Here is a 15,338-nt window from a genome sequence, read left to right as displayed (position 1 = left end):
ACAGCCCACTCCTAGTGATTGATAGTTTGGATCAGAGGCATGGTTATGCCGCTAGCCCGAACTGTGCCCTCTCCTAAGCTGCGGGCAGAGGCAACTTTGCCACTGCCTAAAAGACCGGCCACTACTGATAAGACTGCAGAGGTGGTCGGTAAATGCAGTATTAAAAATTAAAAATTGCTAAGTTGTTTGTTTTTACTGGCACTTTGCAATTTTACCCATTTAGGAGAAAACAACTTTAAGATGGATTCAACCTTTAAAAGTTAATAACTTTGTAGATCAGTTCTTGTTTGACAGCAGAAAAGTTACAAAATAAATAATAATGCTGTTATTACACTTTCATGATACATGTAAATAGATTTTATTAAAAATTATCAGTGTAAATTAGAAACAGAAAACAAGGCAGGAGATTCATTAAGATGTATGCATGTATGCCTTTTAATTAGTTTGGCACGACTTCAGGCTGCTACTGCAAACAATGTCCAGTCCCTCGACTGGTGCACATATCTATAGTAATTTACAACACTGGTGAGGAGTAAATTATTATGATTTTGTCTTTGGCAATTCCATTCACTTTAAAAAAAAATTGTCAAAGACATTCAGGAGTGGAGTAAAAAATGGCAAAGATTTTCTGCACACACAACCCCCCCCCCTAAAAAATACCTCAGTATAAACATCAGTCTTTACGCCAAGTGGACACATGGTCTAAAGCACATACCGTATGTCAAACTGGACCTCGGGGTGAGTATATTTGGCCCACGATGCCGATCAGATCCCCCCGAGTATATTTGGCCTGCAATTCCTTGGGGGTCCTCTGCCCGACATCACATTTTCAACTATAATGGGATCCTAGATGCTGAATCAGTTGAAAGCAAAAATGGAGGGAGGAGTGTCAGATGACACTACCTCTCCGATCATTACCTCTCCGTGTTTGACGTCTCAGGGCAGCGGGTGCGATGACGTCATTACAACATGCCCACTGTACCGAGATGTGCAGATGATCTGAAGGCACCCTGAAGAGACCGGAGCAGGGGGGGTAACCGGCAGAGGTGAGGGTTTTTTTTTTTAATGTGGGGCCTATTATACTGTATGGAGTACTACTTAGGCCCATTATATTATATGGAACACTATATGAAGCCATTATACTGTATGGAACACTTTTTGTGGCCATTATACTGTAGGGAGCACTATATGTGGTCATACTGTATGAAGCAACATATGTGACCATTATACTGTATGGAGCACTATGTGGTGCCATTATACTGTATAGAGCACTATGTGGGGCCATTATACTGTATAGAGCACTATGTGAGGCCATTATACTGTATGAAGCACCATATGGGACCATTATACTGTATGGAACACTATGTGGAGCCATTATACTGTATGGAACACTATGTGGGGCCATTATAATGTATGGAGAAATATGTGGGGCCGTTATACTGTATGGAGAGCTATGTGGGGCCATTATACTGTATGCAGCACTATATGGGACCATTACAGTGTATGGAGCACTATATGGTATGGAGCCTTTATTCTGTATGGACCACTTTTTGTTGCCATTTTACAGTATGGAGCGCTATGTGGGGCCATTATACTGTATGGAGCAATATATGGGGCCCGTTATACTGTATGGAGCACTATGTGGGATCCATTACACTATATGGATCACTATGTGTGGCAATTTTACTACATAGAGCACTATATTAGACCATAATACTGTATGGAGTAGCACTTTTTGTGGCCATTATACTGTATGGAGCACTATGTGGGGCTTTTATACTGTATGGAAGGCAATGCAAGAGCCCCGTTATATGCCTACAAAAGCTGTAAAATAAAACAATGTTGAAAGACAATGAACCTATGCAATCCTATGTAAAAACGATTCGCTGTTCATATATTCAGACTTTTGAATGTCTTAATGATTTTAGGATCTAAAAACGCCAAGAAATGACTGGTCTATTCTGGTAGCGTTTTACTTTACAATACAAGACAATGGGAAAGCTCAAAAGATAACTGGAAGCCAACAAAAAAAAAACCCCAAAAAGTTGGTCTCCAAAAATTGACCGGAAATGTGTCCAAATCATGTCAGTATTTGCATTAGTTTATTTCACAAAAAGGCACATCATAGTAAATAGAATCTGGTCACATAAATGAAAGCACTCCAATAATGGTGACCACCCTGGGAATTACGTGGCTTTGTGTTTTCTAACAGGGTCACTGGATATTACAGTACCATGAAACTGCATGGACTGTGCCACAAAACAGTTCTCTGCGGGAAAGGGCAGAAACTTCTATAACTGTTACTGATGATTATTAGATAGCTCCTGCCATATAGTTATATTGTAGAAGATCATACTGCAGCTTCAATAATTGTATACATTAAATCTTGTTATATAGGTGGAAGAATTAATATACAGTTACATAAGCCAGCAAGAGATGGTGCTTTCCTTTGGAAATGATTGCACCAGTGCTAATGGAAGGATATATCATCAACATCTCCCTTCATTATAAAGGTGCAGATATAAGGCAACCAAGCAATATGCATATGGAATGGATTTATTCTGGTCCATCAATTTATTCCATGACTTCAGGGGTTGTACCTAAAAAACAGAGGAAAACGTATATTTGTAATGCAGTATCCTTCTCACCTGGAAGCTGAAGCTGCTCTTTGCACCATTTCATGTTAAAAGTCAAATTATTAAGAATACTTCTACTATTAAAGGGGTTTTTCTACATTTTTATACTGGTGACCCGAACTTACCAGCTAGAGATGTTTATATCTGGCTGCTGCTGGAGTTGGTAACATCTTATTGTGGGGGGTGACGGACCACCACCAGTTTAATATTGATAACCTACCCTATAACCAGGTCATCTATAACAGGGTGGTGCAAAACCCCTTTAGCAAAGCATAAAAACAGAGGGTGAAGATATTGGCAAAACAGCACAATCTTAAAGGGGTTGTCCAGGTTTTGGTCCAAGTCTGCAGTCATTCTATGTGACTGCAGACTTGTGAATCTTCACAATGCACACTGTCAGAATTGTCCGGTGTCGGTGCCATGAGCGGAGTGGACACATGACTGCAAGTATGCGATCTGTATACATGCGATCATGTGCCGACTGGAAGGCGCAGCCTCACTCAATACAAGTGACTTGAGCGCTGTTGGACACATGTAGTTGGATTGTGACGGGGGGTGCAGGATGCACAAGTCTGCAGTCACATAGAGTTGGGAAGTGTTTTTATAATTAAAGTATTTGTGTGTTTATTTTTCTTTTTTTTTCCTGGATTAGTAATGGGTGTGTCTGATAGACGCCTCTCCATTACTAACACCAGTGCTTGATGTCAGCTGTGCTTTTGGACAATTCATAACTGACATCAACCCCAACTACCATTACCCCGATTGCCAACGCAACAGGGCAATTGGGAAGAGACCATGGAAAAGTGCCATAATTGGCGCCTCTAATGCGATGCGTCACTTCTGGGGCGGTCGTGGACGGGTATTTTTAGGCTGGGAAGGGGCCAATAACCAAGGACCTTCCAAACCTGATAATATAAGCTCACAGCTGTCTGTTTTACAGTTTATATGTGTCACACGGATGGCACACCGATGTCACACTCATGTCATCCGTGTGCAGTACGTAATGTAATTCGTGCTACCGAAAAAAAATGGACATGTCTACATGTGGGTCACATAGTCCATGTGAAAACAAAGTCATGAGTGCAGCCCCATAAATTATAATGGGTATGCACATGTACGCGTCTCTGGTACGTGAAAAATGACGCCACTTGCAGCAGAAACACAGACATGTGAAAAGGGCTTAAACAGATAAATTATGTCAAACATCAGGTAGAAGCTGTGTAACATCATAAATAGGAAGTATGTCAGAATATGCATCACAGCCAGCTATGTACAGCAGTAGCACAGGCTTTACAACAACAAATTAGTAATAAATAGTTATTGAAGTATATTTAGAAAGTTGGTTCATTTTGCATTTAGGAAGCAATAACATGAACAAAACTGTGTGCAAAAAGGTGTAAAGGTGAAGGAATATTTTATGTATTACGTCTACCTTCTCCATCAGTATTAGTTGTGTCTCTCAGGCATTCATCTGGTACATCTGCTACACATCGTCTGTGGACATTAAATTGGCAGTCTGTAGAGAATAGATTAATACAATATTTGTAGGACTATACAGTGCACTCCTTGATGCAAATATGGAAGATAATTATTTATGCCATCATCTTTTTATGTCTTAATTACAGAAATTAACATATGCGATGTGGATTGCAAATTTATGGCAACTGCAATGTCTGAACTCGTTTCTTTTTACAGTTCAAAAAATACCACTTGGCTACTAAACATCACATAGAAAACAGATTATATCTGTGTTTTATTACTGTATATTTTGCTGATTTTGTTTAGCTTCCAAATTGCTTTTTAGACATATAGGCCTGACAGGGCATGTAACATGGGTGCCAATGGAAGCGCCAAGGAGCTGATCTGTCCTGGCAAAATATTACGATAATTGAGTTAGGCAACTATCAGAATTATTGCCCCTAATGAAGGAAGCATACCTACAATACTTGTGAATTCGAAAAAAGGGGGCTCAGTCAGGGGTGATAAAAGGAGAGGGGGCTCAGTCAGAGGTGATACATAGAGAAGGGGCTCAGTCAGGGGTGATACATGGAGAGGGGGCTCAGTCAGGGGTGATACAGAAGGAGGGGGCTTAGTCAGGGGTGATACATAGAGAAGGGGCTCAGTCAGGGGTAATACATGGAGAGGGGGCCCAGTTAGGGGTGATACATGGAGAGGGGGCTCAGTCAGGGGTGATACATAGAGAGGGGGCTCAGTTAGGGGTGATACACAAGGAGGGGGCTTAGTCAGGGGTGATACATAGAGAAGGGGCTCAGTCAGGGGTAATACATGGAGAGGGGGCTCAGTTAGGGGTGATACATGGAGAGAGGGCTCAGTCAGGGGTGATACATAGAGAGGGGGCTCAGTCAGGGATGATACAGAAGGAGGGGGCTTAGTCAGGGGTGATACATAGAGAAGGGGCTCAGTCAGGGGTGATATATGGAGAGGGGGCTCAGTCATGGGTGATACATGGAGAGGGGGCTCAGTCAGGGGTGATACACGGATAGGGGGCTCAGTCAGGGGTGATACATGGAGAAGGGCCTCAGTCAGGGGTGATACAGAAGGAGGGGGGCCAATCAGAGGTGATACATGGAGAGGGGGCTCAGTCAGAGGTGATACATGGAGAGGGGGCTCAGTCAGGGCTGATACATAGAGAGGGGGCTCAGTCAGAGGTGATACATGGAGAGGGGGCTCAGTCAGGGCTGATACATAGAGAGGGGGCTCAGTCAGGGGTGATATATGGAGAGGGGGCTCAGTCAGGGCTGATACATAGAGAGGGGGCTCAGTCAGGGGTGATACATAGAGAGGGGCCACAGTCAGGGGTAATACAGAAGGAGGGTGCTCAGTCAGAGGTGATACATGGAGAGGGGGCTCAGTCAGGGCTGATACATAGAGAGGGGGCTCAGTCAGGGGTGATATATGGAGAGGGGGCTCAGTCAGGGCTGATACATAGAGAGGGGGCTCAGTCAGGGGTGATACATAGAGAGGGGGCTCAGTCAGGGGTGATACAGAAGGAGGGGGATCAGTCAGAGGTGATACATGGAGATGGGGCGATATGATGAAGGGGGCTCAGTCAGTCAGGGATGATACAGCCGGGTGCAGTCAGGGGTGATACAGGGTGAGAAGGGGCTCAATCACTCAGGGGTGATACAGGTGGAGGGGTGCAGTCAGGGGTAATACAGGGTGAGAATAGGCTCAGTCAGTCAGGGGTGAGAGAGGAAGAGGGGCTCAGTCAGTCAGGGTTTATACGAGAGAGGGGGTGCAGTCAGGGGTGATACAGGGGAAGAGGGACTCAGTCAGGGGTGCTACCGCGAGGGGGCTCAATCGGGGATGATACGGGAGAGAGGGTGCAATCACAGTGATACAGGTAGTGATACACTACTAGGACAACCCCTTCTTAAACTAAATATTACGGCCCCGATTAAAGAGACAAACCTATACTCACCTCCTGTGCCGGCTCTGTTCCAGTGATGTCGGCACTCGCAGTCCTGCTGCTGTGATGTGGTAGAATGATACATGATGCCTGGGGACCAATCAGTGCTTTTACAAACTGAGGCTGCAGCTGATCACGGAATTCCTCTTCATGTTCATTTCGACAGGAGGCAGGGAAAGTGACGCCAGCACTGATTGGGTGCCGGGCATCATGTCTCATTGCACCACATCACAGCCCTGGGACCGCGAGTGTCGACGCCGCTGGAATGGAGCAGGCACGGGAGGTGAGTATAGGTTTGTTTATTCGGGCTGAACATTAGGTTCAAGAAGACGTGTAAAATAAGGTAAACCAGCCCCAAACAACTTATTACATACCTTTTCAAGCTTACTCAGTGGACAAGCAGTGTACGGCTTGCTAAATCCGGGTGCAACATCTGAAAACGATCAGTGTCGTACAAAGTCCAGGCCAAAGAGGAAAAAATAGGTGGCACTCCATGATGCAGTAAGACAACCCTTTAATACAAATAGTATACGGATGCAGCGGAGCTGGTGTAGTGAAGGACGACGGCAGTTTCGTGTCGATCGACGCTTCAAAGGGCCCAGGTATTGAAGTCACATGGACCTTGTGCATTTGTGCATATTATCCACCTGGTCTACCTATGTAAAAGTACATTTTAAATCACCACCTGGTCTGGTAAAGACACCCTTTCTAATCCAGCAAAATTGAGTACCTTCGGGTCTGAATAACGTCCATCACGTATATGCTCAATTAGACGCATTGATCCTGTCCCTGTGGAGATTGATTTAAAATGTTCCTAATAGTTTTTCCTATATAGAACCTGTTGCACGGGCAGAAAAGGACATACACAACAAACTGAGTTCTACAAGAAATAAATTGATTAACAAAATGTGATATTCCACCTATGGAGATTGGTTTCGTTTTCAAGTGAACAAGACAGAAGAGGCAAGAGCCACATCTGTGATTTCCCTTTACAGAGCAATTTTTGAACCAGTTATTTTAGGACCTGTTGTCCTCTTCTGCACCCGCTCCCCTGCATCCATGTACTACTTGTATTGAATAAAGAAAGGATTGTTTTACTGCATTACGGAGTGCCACCTATTGTTTCCTTTTTGGCCTGGATTTAGCTCAAGAAGGGGTTGTTCTAGTAGTGTACAACCCCATTAAATTACAGCCATCTATAAAACAAATAACAGTCAGTGGTCGGCTTCAGAAAAAAAAGTCACTGATCGTCCATTATGACTTCTCGGGTGTTTGCAAAAATAATGATAAATATACAATTGGAGGTGATCAATCAAAAGTGGAATAACACACATTTACCTTTGCACTGCATGCCCTGTTTGAACATCCCCCAAAGAAGACCTTGGCAGTGTTGACAAAATGTGGGACGTGTGTATGTACGGTCTTCGAAACTATGAGAGACCTTCACTCTGTCCATATCCATGTTCAGACAATCTTTCAATATAGGTCGCTCCTTGAAGAAGAGAACACAAGATTTCTTGGTATTACCCTATCGAAATAACATAAGACAAAAAACTTCTATGAAAATGTATCATGACAACAAACCTTTTATGTGCCTGTTTATAGAATGATAGCGGTATAGCACAATCTCGATATAAAGAAGGCATCTTTCTTTTTTTAAGAAATACATTTTTCTTCTAAACAGAAAGGGCTGGTGCACACATTAAGTATTTGCCGCATTTTTGGTGTTTTTACCCTCAAAAACTGCAGCATTTCCTAGTACCTGCAAAGTGAATCAGATTCCTCAAGATTCATGCACACATTGCCTATTTTTTCCTTATAGATTTGAAGTAGTTTGATATCTGCAGAAAGTCAGTTCTTTCAGTGTTTTTGCTAAGTTTTTCACTTATTCCAATGCCTGTTAAAAATGCATCAAACAATGCAAGTCAAAAAACGCTGCAAAATTGGTGGGAACAATGTTGTCAGATGATTACTCCACTTTTACGAACTGACAATAAAAAGTACAAAACCGAAGATGAAATGGATTTTACAGGAAAAAATTATATGAAACATTCTTTCCCGTATAATGACTTGTCTATAAGGCAAAATTAAACCCTTAAGGACCAAGCCACTTTGTAGGTTAATCACTGGGCCTCGTTTTTAAATCTGACCACTGTCACTTTATGAGGTCATAACTCTGGAAAGCTTCAACAGATCCCACTGATTCTGAGAAAGCTTTTTCGTGACATATTGTACTTCATGATAGTGGAAAAATGTATTCAATATGACTTGCATTTATATGTGAAAAAATCAGAAATATTGCAAAAATTTAGAAAATGTCACAATTTGCAAACTTTTAGTTTTTATGCCCTTAACCCCTTTCTGACCTCGGACGGGATAGTACGTCCGAGGTCAGAAGCCCCGCTTTGATGCGGGCTCCGGCGGTGAGCCCACATCAAAGCCGGGACATGTCAGCTGTTTTGAACAGCTGACATGTGCCCGTAATAGGCGCGGGCAGAATCGCGATCTGCCCACGCCTATTAACTAGTTAAATGCCGCTGTCAAACGCAGACAGCGGCGTTTAACTACCGCATCCGGCCGGGCGGAAATGATGGCATCGCCGACCCCCGTCACATAATCGGAGGTCGGCGATGCTTCAGAATAGTAACCATAGAGGTCCTTGAGACCTCTATGGTTACTGATCCCCGGCAGCTGTGAGTGCCACCCTGTGGTCGGCGCTCACAGCACACCTGATTTTCTGCTACATAGCAGCGAACAGCAGATCGCTGCTATGTAGCAAGAGACGATCGCGTTGTGCCAGCTTCTAGCCTCCCATGGAGGCTATTGAAGAATGCAAAAGTAAAAAAAAAAAGTAAAAAAACATGTGAAAAAAATAAAAAGAATATAAAAGTTTAAATCACCCCCCTTTCGCCCCAATCAAAATAAATCAATTAAAAAAAAATCAAGCCTACACATATTTGGTATCGAAGCGTTCAGAATCGCCCAATCTATCAATAAAAAAAGCATTAACCTGATCGCTAAATGGCATAGCGAGAAAAAAATTCGAAACGCCAGAATTACGTTTTTTTGGTCGCCGCGACATTGCATTAAAACGCAATAACGGGCGATCAAAAGAACGTATCTGCACTGAATTGGAATCATTAAAAACGCCAGCTCAGCACGCAAAAAATAAGCCCTCAACCGACCCCAGATCATGAAAAATGGAGACGCTACGAGTATCGGAAAATGGCGCAATTTTTTATTTTTTTTTAGCAAAGTGTGGAATTTTTTTCACCACTTAGGTAAAAAATAACCTAGTCATTTTAGGTGTCTATGAACTCGTACTGACCTGGAGAATCATAATGGCAGGTCAGTTTTAGCATTTAGTGAACCTAGCAAAAAAGCCAAACAAAAAACAAGTGTGGGACTGCACTTTTTTTGCAATTTCACTGCACTTGGAATTTTTTTCCCGTTTTCTAGTACACGACATGCTAAAACCAATGATGTCGTTCAAAAGTACAACTTGTCCCGCAAAAAATAAGCCCTCACATGGCCAAATTGACGGAAAAATAAAAAAGTTATGGCTCTGGGAAGGAGGGGAGTGAAAAACGAACACGGAAAAACGGAAAATCCCAAGGTCATGAAGGGGTTAAATCAGAAAGTTATGTCACACAAAATAGTTAATAAATAACATTTCCCACATGTCTACTTTACATCAGCACAATTTTTGAAACGTGTTTTTTTGTGTTGTTAGGAAGTTATAAGGGTTAAAAGTTGACCATCGATTTTTCATTTTTCGAACAAAATTTACAAAACCATTTTTTTAGGGACCACCTCACATTTGAAGGGGTCTATATGACAGAAAATACCCCAAAGTGACACATTCTAAAAACTGTACCCCTCAAGGTGTTCAAAAGAACATTCAAGAAGTTTATTAACCCTTCAGGTGCTTCACAGGAACTGAAGCAATGTGGAAGAAAAAAATGAACATTTAACATTTTTCACAAAAATTTTACATAAGACCCAATTTTTTTTTTTTCAAAAGGGTATCAGGAGAAAATGGACCCCAATATTTGTTCTACAATTTCTCCTGACTACGCTGATACCCGATATGTGGGGGAAAACCACTGTGTGGGCGCACAGCAGGGCTCGGAAGAGAAGGAGCGCCAATTGACTTTTTGAACACAAAATTGGCTGGAATTGAGAGCGGACGCCACGTCGCTTTTGGAGAACCCCTGATGTGAATAAAGAATGGAAACACCCTACAAGTGACCCCATTTTGGAAACTAGATCCCTCAAGAAACTTATCTAGATTAACCCGCAGGTGCTTCACAGAAGTTTATTACGCAAAGCCGTGAAAATAAAAAATATTTTTTCCACAAAAATTATCTTTTAGCCCCAAATGTTTTTAATTTCACAAGGGTAACAAGAGAATTTGGACAGCAAAATGTATTGTGCAATTTCTCCTGATTGTGCCAATACCCCATGTGTGGGGGGAAACTTCTTTTGAGGCACTGTGTAAAGCTCAGAAGGGACATATTGGAGTTTAGATTTTGCTGCACTGGTTTGAGGGTGTCATGTCACAGTGGCATAGCCCCTGAGGTGTCAGACCAGAAGAAACCCCCATGAGTGATGTCATTTTGCAAACTACACCCCTCAATAAATTCATCTAGGGGTGTGGTGACCATATTGACACCATATGTGCTTCACAGAAATTCATACCATTGGGCGGTGAAGAAAGAATAATTACATTTCTTCCAGTAAAATGTTGTTTTAGCCCCAAATTTGTAATTTTTATAAGGACTGATAGGAGAATAGTAAAAAATTGACCTCTCAGTTTGTTGTGCAATTTCTCCTACATGTAATCAGTAACTACTTCTGAATCACAGTGCAAAGCTCAGAAGGGCAGGAGCGCCATATTACAGTGCAGATTTTACTGTCATGGTTTGAGGGTGCCATGACCCACTGGTACTGTGGAGCCCATGAGGTGCCAGAACAACAGAACCCCCTATAAGTTACCCCATTTTACAAACTACACCTCTCAATGAATTCATATAGGGGTGCAGTGATCATATTGACACCACGGGTGTGTCACAGAACTTTATACCATTGGGCAGTGAGAACAAAATAATTAAATTTTTACAACTAAAATTTTATGTTAGCCCCAGATTTTACATTTTCACAAAGGGGAAATGGGTAAAAATGGCACCAAAATTTGTCACACAATTCTTTAACAAATGTAATATATATAACAGTTTATCCCGCTTATGCCTTTCCCTGACCCTATCATCCTATTAGAGCGCTATTCCTTTTTATTAGATAGGATATCTATTCTGTTGGTAACGTGTTAAGGTACCTTCACACGAAGCGACGCTGCAGCGATAGCGACGATGCCGATCGCTGCAGCGTCGCTGTTTGATCGCTGGGGAGCTGTCACACAGACCGCTCTCCAGCGACCAACGATGCCGAGGTCCCCGGGTAACCAGGGTAAACATCGGGTTGCTAAGCGCAGGGCCGCGCTTAGTAACCCGATGTTTACCCTGGTTACCAGCGTAAAAGTAAAAAAAACAAACCGTACATACTCACCTGCGCGTCCCCCGGCGTCTGCTTCCTGACACTGACTGAGCTCCGGCCCTAACAGCACAGCGGTGACGTCACCGCTGTGCTTTCACTTTCACTTTAGGGCCGGCGCTCAGTAAGTGTCAGGAAGCAGACGCTGGGGGACGCGCAGGTGAGTATGTACTGTTTGTTTTTTTTACTTTTACGCTGGTAACCAGGGTAAACATCGGGTTACTAAGCGCGGCCCTGCGCTTGGTAACCCGATGTTTACCCTGGTTACCAGTGTAAAACATCGCTGGTATCGTTGCTTTTGCTTTCAAACACAACGATACACGGCGATCGGACGACCAAATAAAGTTCTGGACTTTATTCAGCGACCAGCGACATCACAGCGGGATCCTGATCGCTGCTGCGTGTCAAACGAAACGATATCGCTATCCAGGACGCTGCAACGTCACGGATCGCTAGCGATATCGCTACAAAGTCGTTTCGTGTGAAGGTACCTTAACACCAGTCTGCTATCCAGTCTTAAAAATGCAGCTGACTAATGCAGGAGTGACGGTCTTGTGTATCTGGTGGCTGCAAACAAAGACCACATAATCCTTCTTACCAGAAATGTTTTGACGAATGGGAATAAAATGGTGGCTGTCTTCTGCACAGCAGTCTGTGAGGTAATGAGCTTCTTCTTCCTACAATGCAGCACTATAGAGCAAGAAACAGGAAGTGCAGAAGGACAGAAAGCTTCTGCCGTAAGGACTCTGTGCACTGCAAACAAATACTCAGTAATGAAACTTAAAGGGAACCTGTCACCAGGAATAACGCTATAGGGTTAATCTGCAGGATAACAGAGTTATGATGCTGCCTGACGTTCGCACGCAGCCGAATGCAGCGGGCAGAAAATTAACTTTATTCTCAGCTACAGCATTCTGTTTCAGTCATGGGGACAGCGCCGGTTCTGTCACTGCTCTGAGAATACAGGGCGATGGCTGTAACCGTGTCCTCAGCCCTGACTGGTACTCCCCCTGCATTGGGGCTCTGCTGTCAGTCAGGGCCGGGGACGCGTGACTGAAACAATGCTGTTGGGGAGAATAAAGTTAATTTTCTACCTCCTGCTACATGCAAGCACCAGGAAGCATAATAACGCTGTTAACCTGCAAATTCACCCCATATCTGCAGGTTAACGGTGTTATTTCTGGTGGCAGATTCCCTTTAATGCTGAATCTATGACACTCGCTGCCTGGCATCAATGAATGGCACCATTCTATTCTTTAAAGCAGGGATGGGGAACCTCCTGCCTGCGGGCCCCAGCCCCTCCTGTGATGTATGTGCCCCAGTCCCTCCTGTGATGTATGTGTCCCCAGCGTCTCCCATGATGCATGTGCCCCAGCCCCTCCTGTGATGTATGTGTTCCCCCAATACCTCCTGTGAAGTATTTACCTCAGGCCATCCTGTGATGTATGTGCCCCCAGCATCTCCCGCGTTGTATATGCCATAGTGTCTCCTATGTGATGTACATGCTGCAGCCCCAGTGTTTCCTATGTGATGTGTATACTGCAGAACCCAAACCGCTTGCATTCTATAACAGTAAAGTGAGCAGAGATGGATTTCCCACTGTGAGGAGACCTGCAGTGTAATATACATCTATGCTCAGAACTTACTGCTGCAAATTCTTTGCAAAATTTATTTGATTGCGCTTCAGACCAACACAAATCTGGAAAATCAGTTGCGAGTAGCAACATCATCTATACCATGTAACATCACAGCCACAGCTAAGAGAAGCAGCTTCAGCCATCACATTAGGGAGTTAATTAAATGTATGAGCAAATATAGCAGGGTAACTTTCAAGTTGATAATTTTGTACGGCCCCCAAGTGATTGTCTAAATATCCAAATGGCCCCTGGCAGAAAAAAAGGTTCCCCACCCCTGCCTTAAAGGGTAGGAGTAGATTTCAGTAGAGTTTAGATAATGGTCTGAGGAACGTCTTGGGTTCTTTTCCTCTGGTCATCATCATTTCCACATTTAAGTCTTTGCTAGGGAATGTTGCGGTGACTAGAGCAAGTGGCCACTGCATTCTGTGAGTTTGCCAGTCTTTCACGAGAACAAGGTCACCAGTGTTGAGACTAGGCCTTGTAGATTGCCACTTTGTCCGTGGTTGCAGCGTAGAGTATTGCTTATGCCACCTGTTCCAGAACGTGTTTGCAAGACTTTGTTCCTGTCTCCATTGTCACTTGTAGAAGTGTTTGACATCAAATTCTCCTGGAGGAGCGCTGAATAGCCCTGTTTTGGGGGTGAGGAAAGTGGATGGAGTCAATAATAAGGGCTCTTCAGAGTCATTCGAAATTGGAGCTAAGGGTATAGCATTTATTATAACTACAACTTCGGACATGAACTTTACAAAGCTTTTGTGGGTGAACATTGGTGTGCCCGCTTGTAGAAAAGTGGAGTCAAGAATTCTTCCAACTCCACCAATCATTCTTTCCCAAAACCCTCCCATGTGAGAAGAGTGAGGTGGGTTGAATATCCATGTGCCACTGTGGTCGCTAAGGAATCTCTTAATAGTTTTGCAGTCCAGATTTGAAGAAATCCCTAATTTTTTGGCTGCACCAAAATGTTACTACTTCTTTCTGAACGTATGTTTTTGATGGGACCTCGGATGGCAGTAAATCACCTGAGAACATTGAAACTCGGAGTGTCTAGGGACTCAATGACCTCTATAAAGACAGCCCTAATAGACGTGCAGGTGAACATGACTTCTCATTGTTTACTATTGGCTTGATCGCTTCTAGTATGTCAGGTAACAACTGACCAAGGTCCAAAAACATCAAGACCAACAATGGTAAAAGGAGGGTCCATGCAGAGTCTGTCTACTGGTAGGTCAGCCATCTTTTGGGTTTGAGAAGAACCATGGGGCTTGCGACAGGTAATACATTTAAAGATAACACTGCTCATGAGTTTCTTTGAGCAGTCAATCCATATGCCAGAAGATCTTATGGTCCCTTCTGTAGTCTTGCCTGGTGTTTGACTAGATTGTGATAGCACTGCACAATTAAATAAGCTACACTTTCCAGGAACTATAAGAGGGAATTTCTCCATAAACTCCATTTTGGCTTTTTTAAGTCGGCTTCCTACTCTCAGTAGGCCACTGTTGTCGATAAATGTCTAAAGTTTTCTCAACACACTGTTTCCTGGTATTGAGGTTTTGTTCATAAGGCATTGGATTTCTCTGAAGTAGGCTTCAGTGAGGATAATGTGGTTTCTAGAAAAATCTAAGTCTGAGGTAGACTAGGTATTTTTTACAATGATGCCAGCCTTTACATCTGTCTATGTCACAAGTTCTGGTGTCTCTAAACGATCGAGCTATGTTGGACAAGCCGAGGTGATAGCTTGGATAAGTGACTTTTCCAACTGGAGAATTTGTCAAATCTGTTGGATCCCAGATGGATATTAGAGGTTCTTGTATGAAGTATAGACACCTAAGGGCAGATTTCAGTATCTACGTCCTCTTCTACTACCGTAGTTCAAAGGTTTCCGGGAATTGTTCTTCACTATATAACAGTTTTGGTCCTGAGAGCCATGTTGTGCTTTGTAGCTGATTTGCATCAACTGCTCTAGTAGTGAAGATCTTCAGGACCGAAGAGCTCTCTTGGCTCCCGGATACCAGCTTGTCAGGGGGTCAGTGCACTCCTCTTCTTGAGATTGATAGTTTGGACCAGCATGGTTGATCCGCTGGCCCA

At 43.3% G+C, this 15,338-nt stretch overlaps 1 protein-coding gene across 1 annotated transcript; it reads right to left on the bottom strand.

Moving 5' to 3' along the window:
• Nucleotides 1–342: 342 nt before the first annotated feature.
• On the bottom strand, nucleotides 343–12,343 carry LOC143806695 (serine/threonine-protein kinase D3-like). The gene is made up of 4 exons (XM_077287503.1): nucleotides 12,215–12,343; nucleotides 7,405–7,594; nucleotides 4,069–4,152; nucleotides 343–2,600 (listed from the first exon to the last, which is right to left on the bottom strand). The coding sequence occupies exons 2-4, from the start codon at nucleotides 7,526–7,528 to the stop codon at nucleotides 2,575–2,577; spliced, it is 234 nt and encodes a 77-aa protein (XP_077143618.1). The 5' UTR covers nucleotides 7,529–7,594; nucleotides 12,215–12,343; the 3' UTR covers nucleotides 343–2,574.
• Between the last annotated feature and the right edge of the window lie 2,995 nt (nucleotides 12,344–15,338).

The sequence above is a fragment of the Ranitomeya variabilis genome, chromosome 2 (genome assembly GCF_051348905.1).
Source record: "Ranitomeya variabilis isolate aRanVar5 chromosome 2, aRanVar5.hap1, whole genome shotgun sequence".
NCBI lineage: Eukaryota > Metazoa > Chordata > Amphibia > Anura > Dendrobatidae > Ranitomeya > Ranitomeya variabilis.
This window is presented reverse-complemented; position numbering and strand designations above follow the sequence as displayed.

Coding starts and splice junctions, on each gene's coding strand:
- LOC143806695 (XM_077287503.1), bottom strand. CDS start 7,528: ATGGATATGGACAGAGTGAAGGTCTCTCATAGTTTCGAAGACCGTACA. Junction 4,153..7,404: donor ACAGGGCATGCAGTGCAAAG/GTAAATGTGTGT, acceptor TATTCTCTACAG/ACTGCCAATTTAATGTCCAC. Junction 2,601..4,068: donor AACTAATACTGATGGAGAAG/GTAGACGTAATA, acceptor TCTGTTTTTTAG/GTACAACCCCTGAAGTCATG.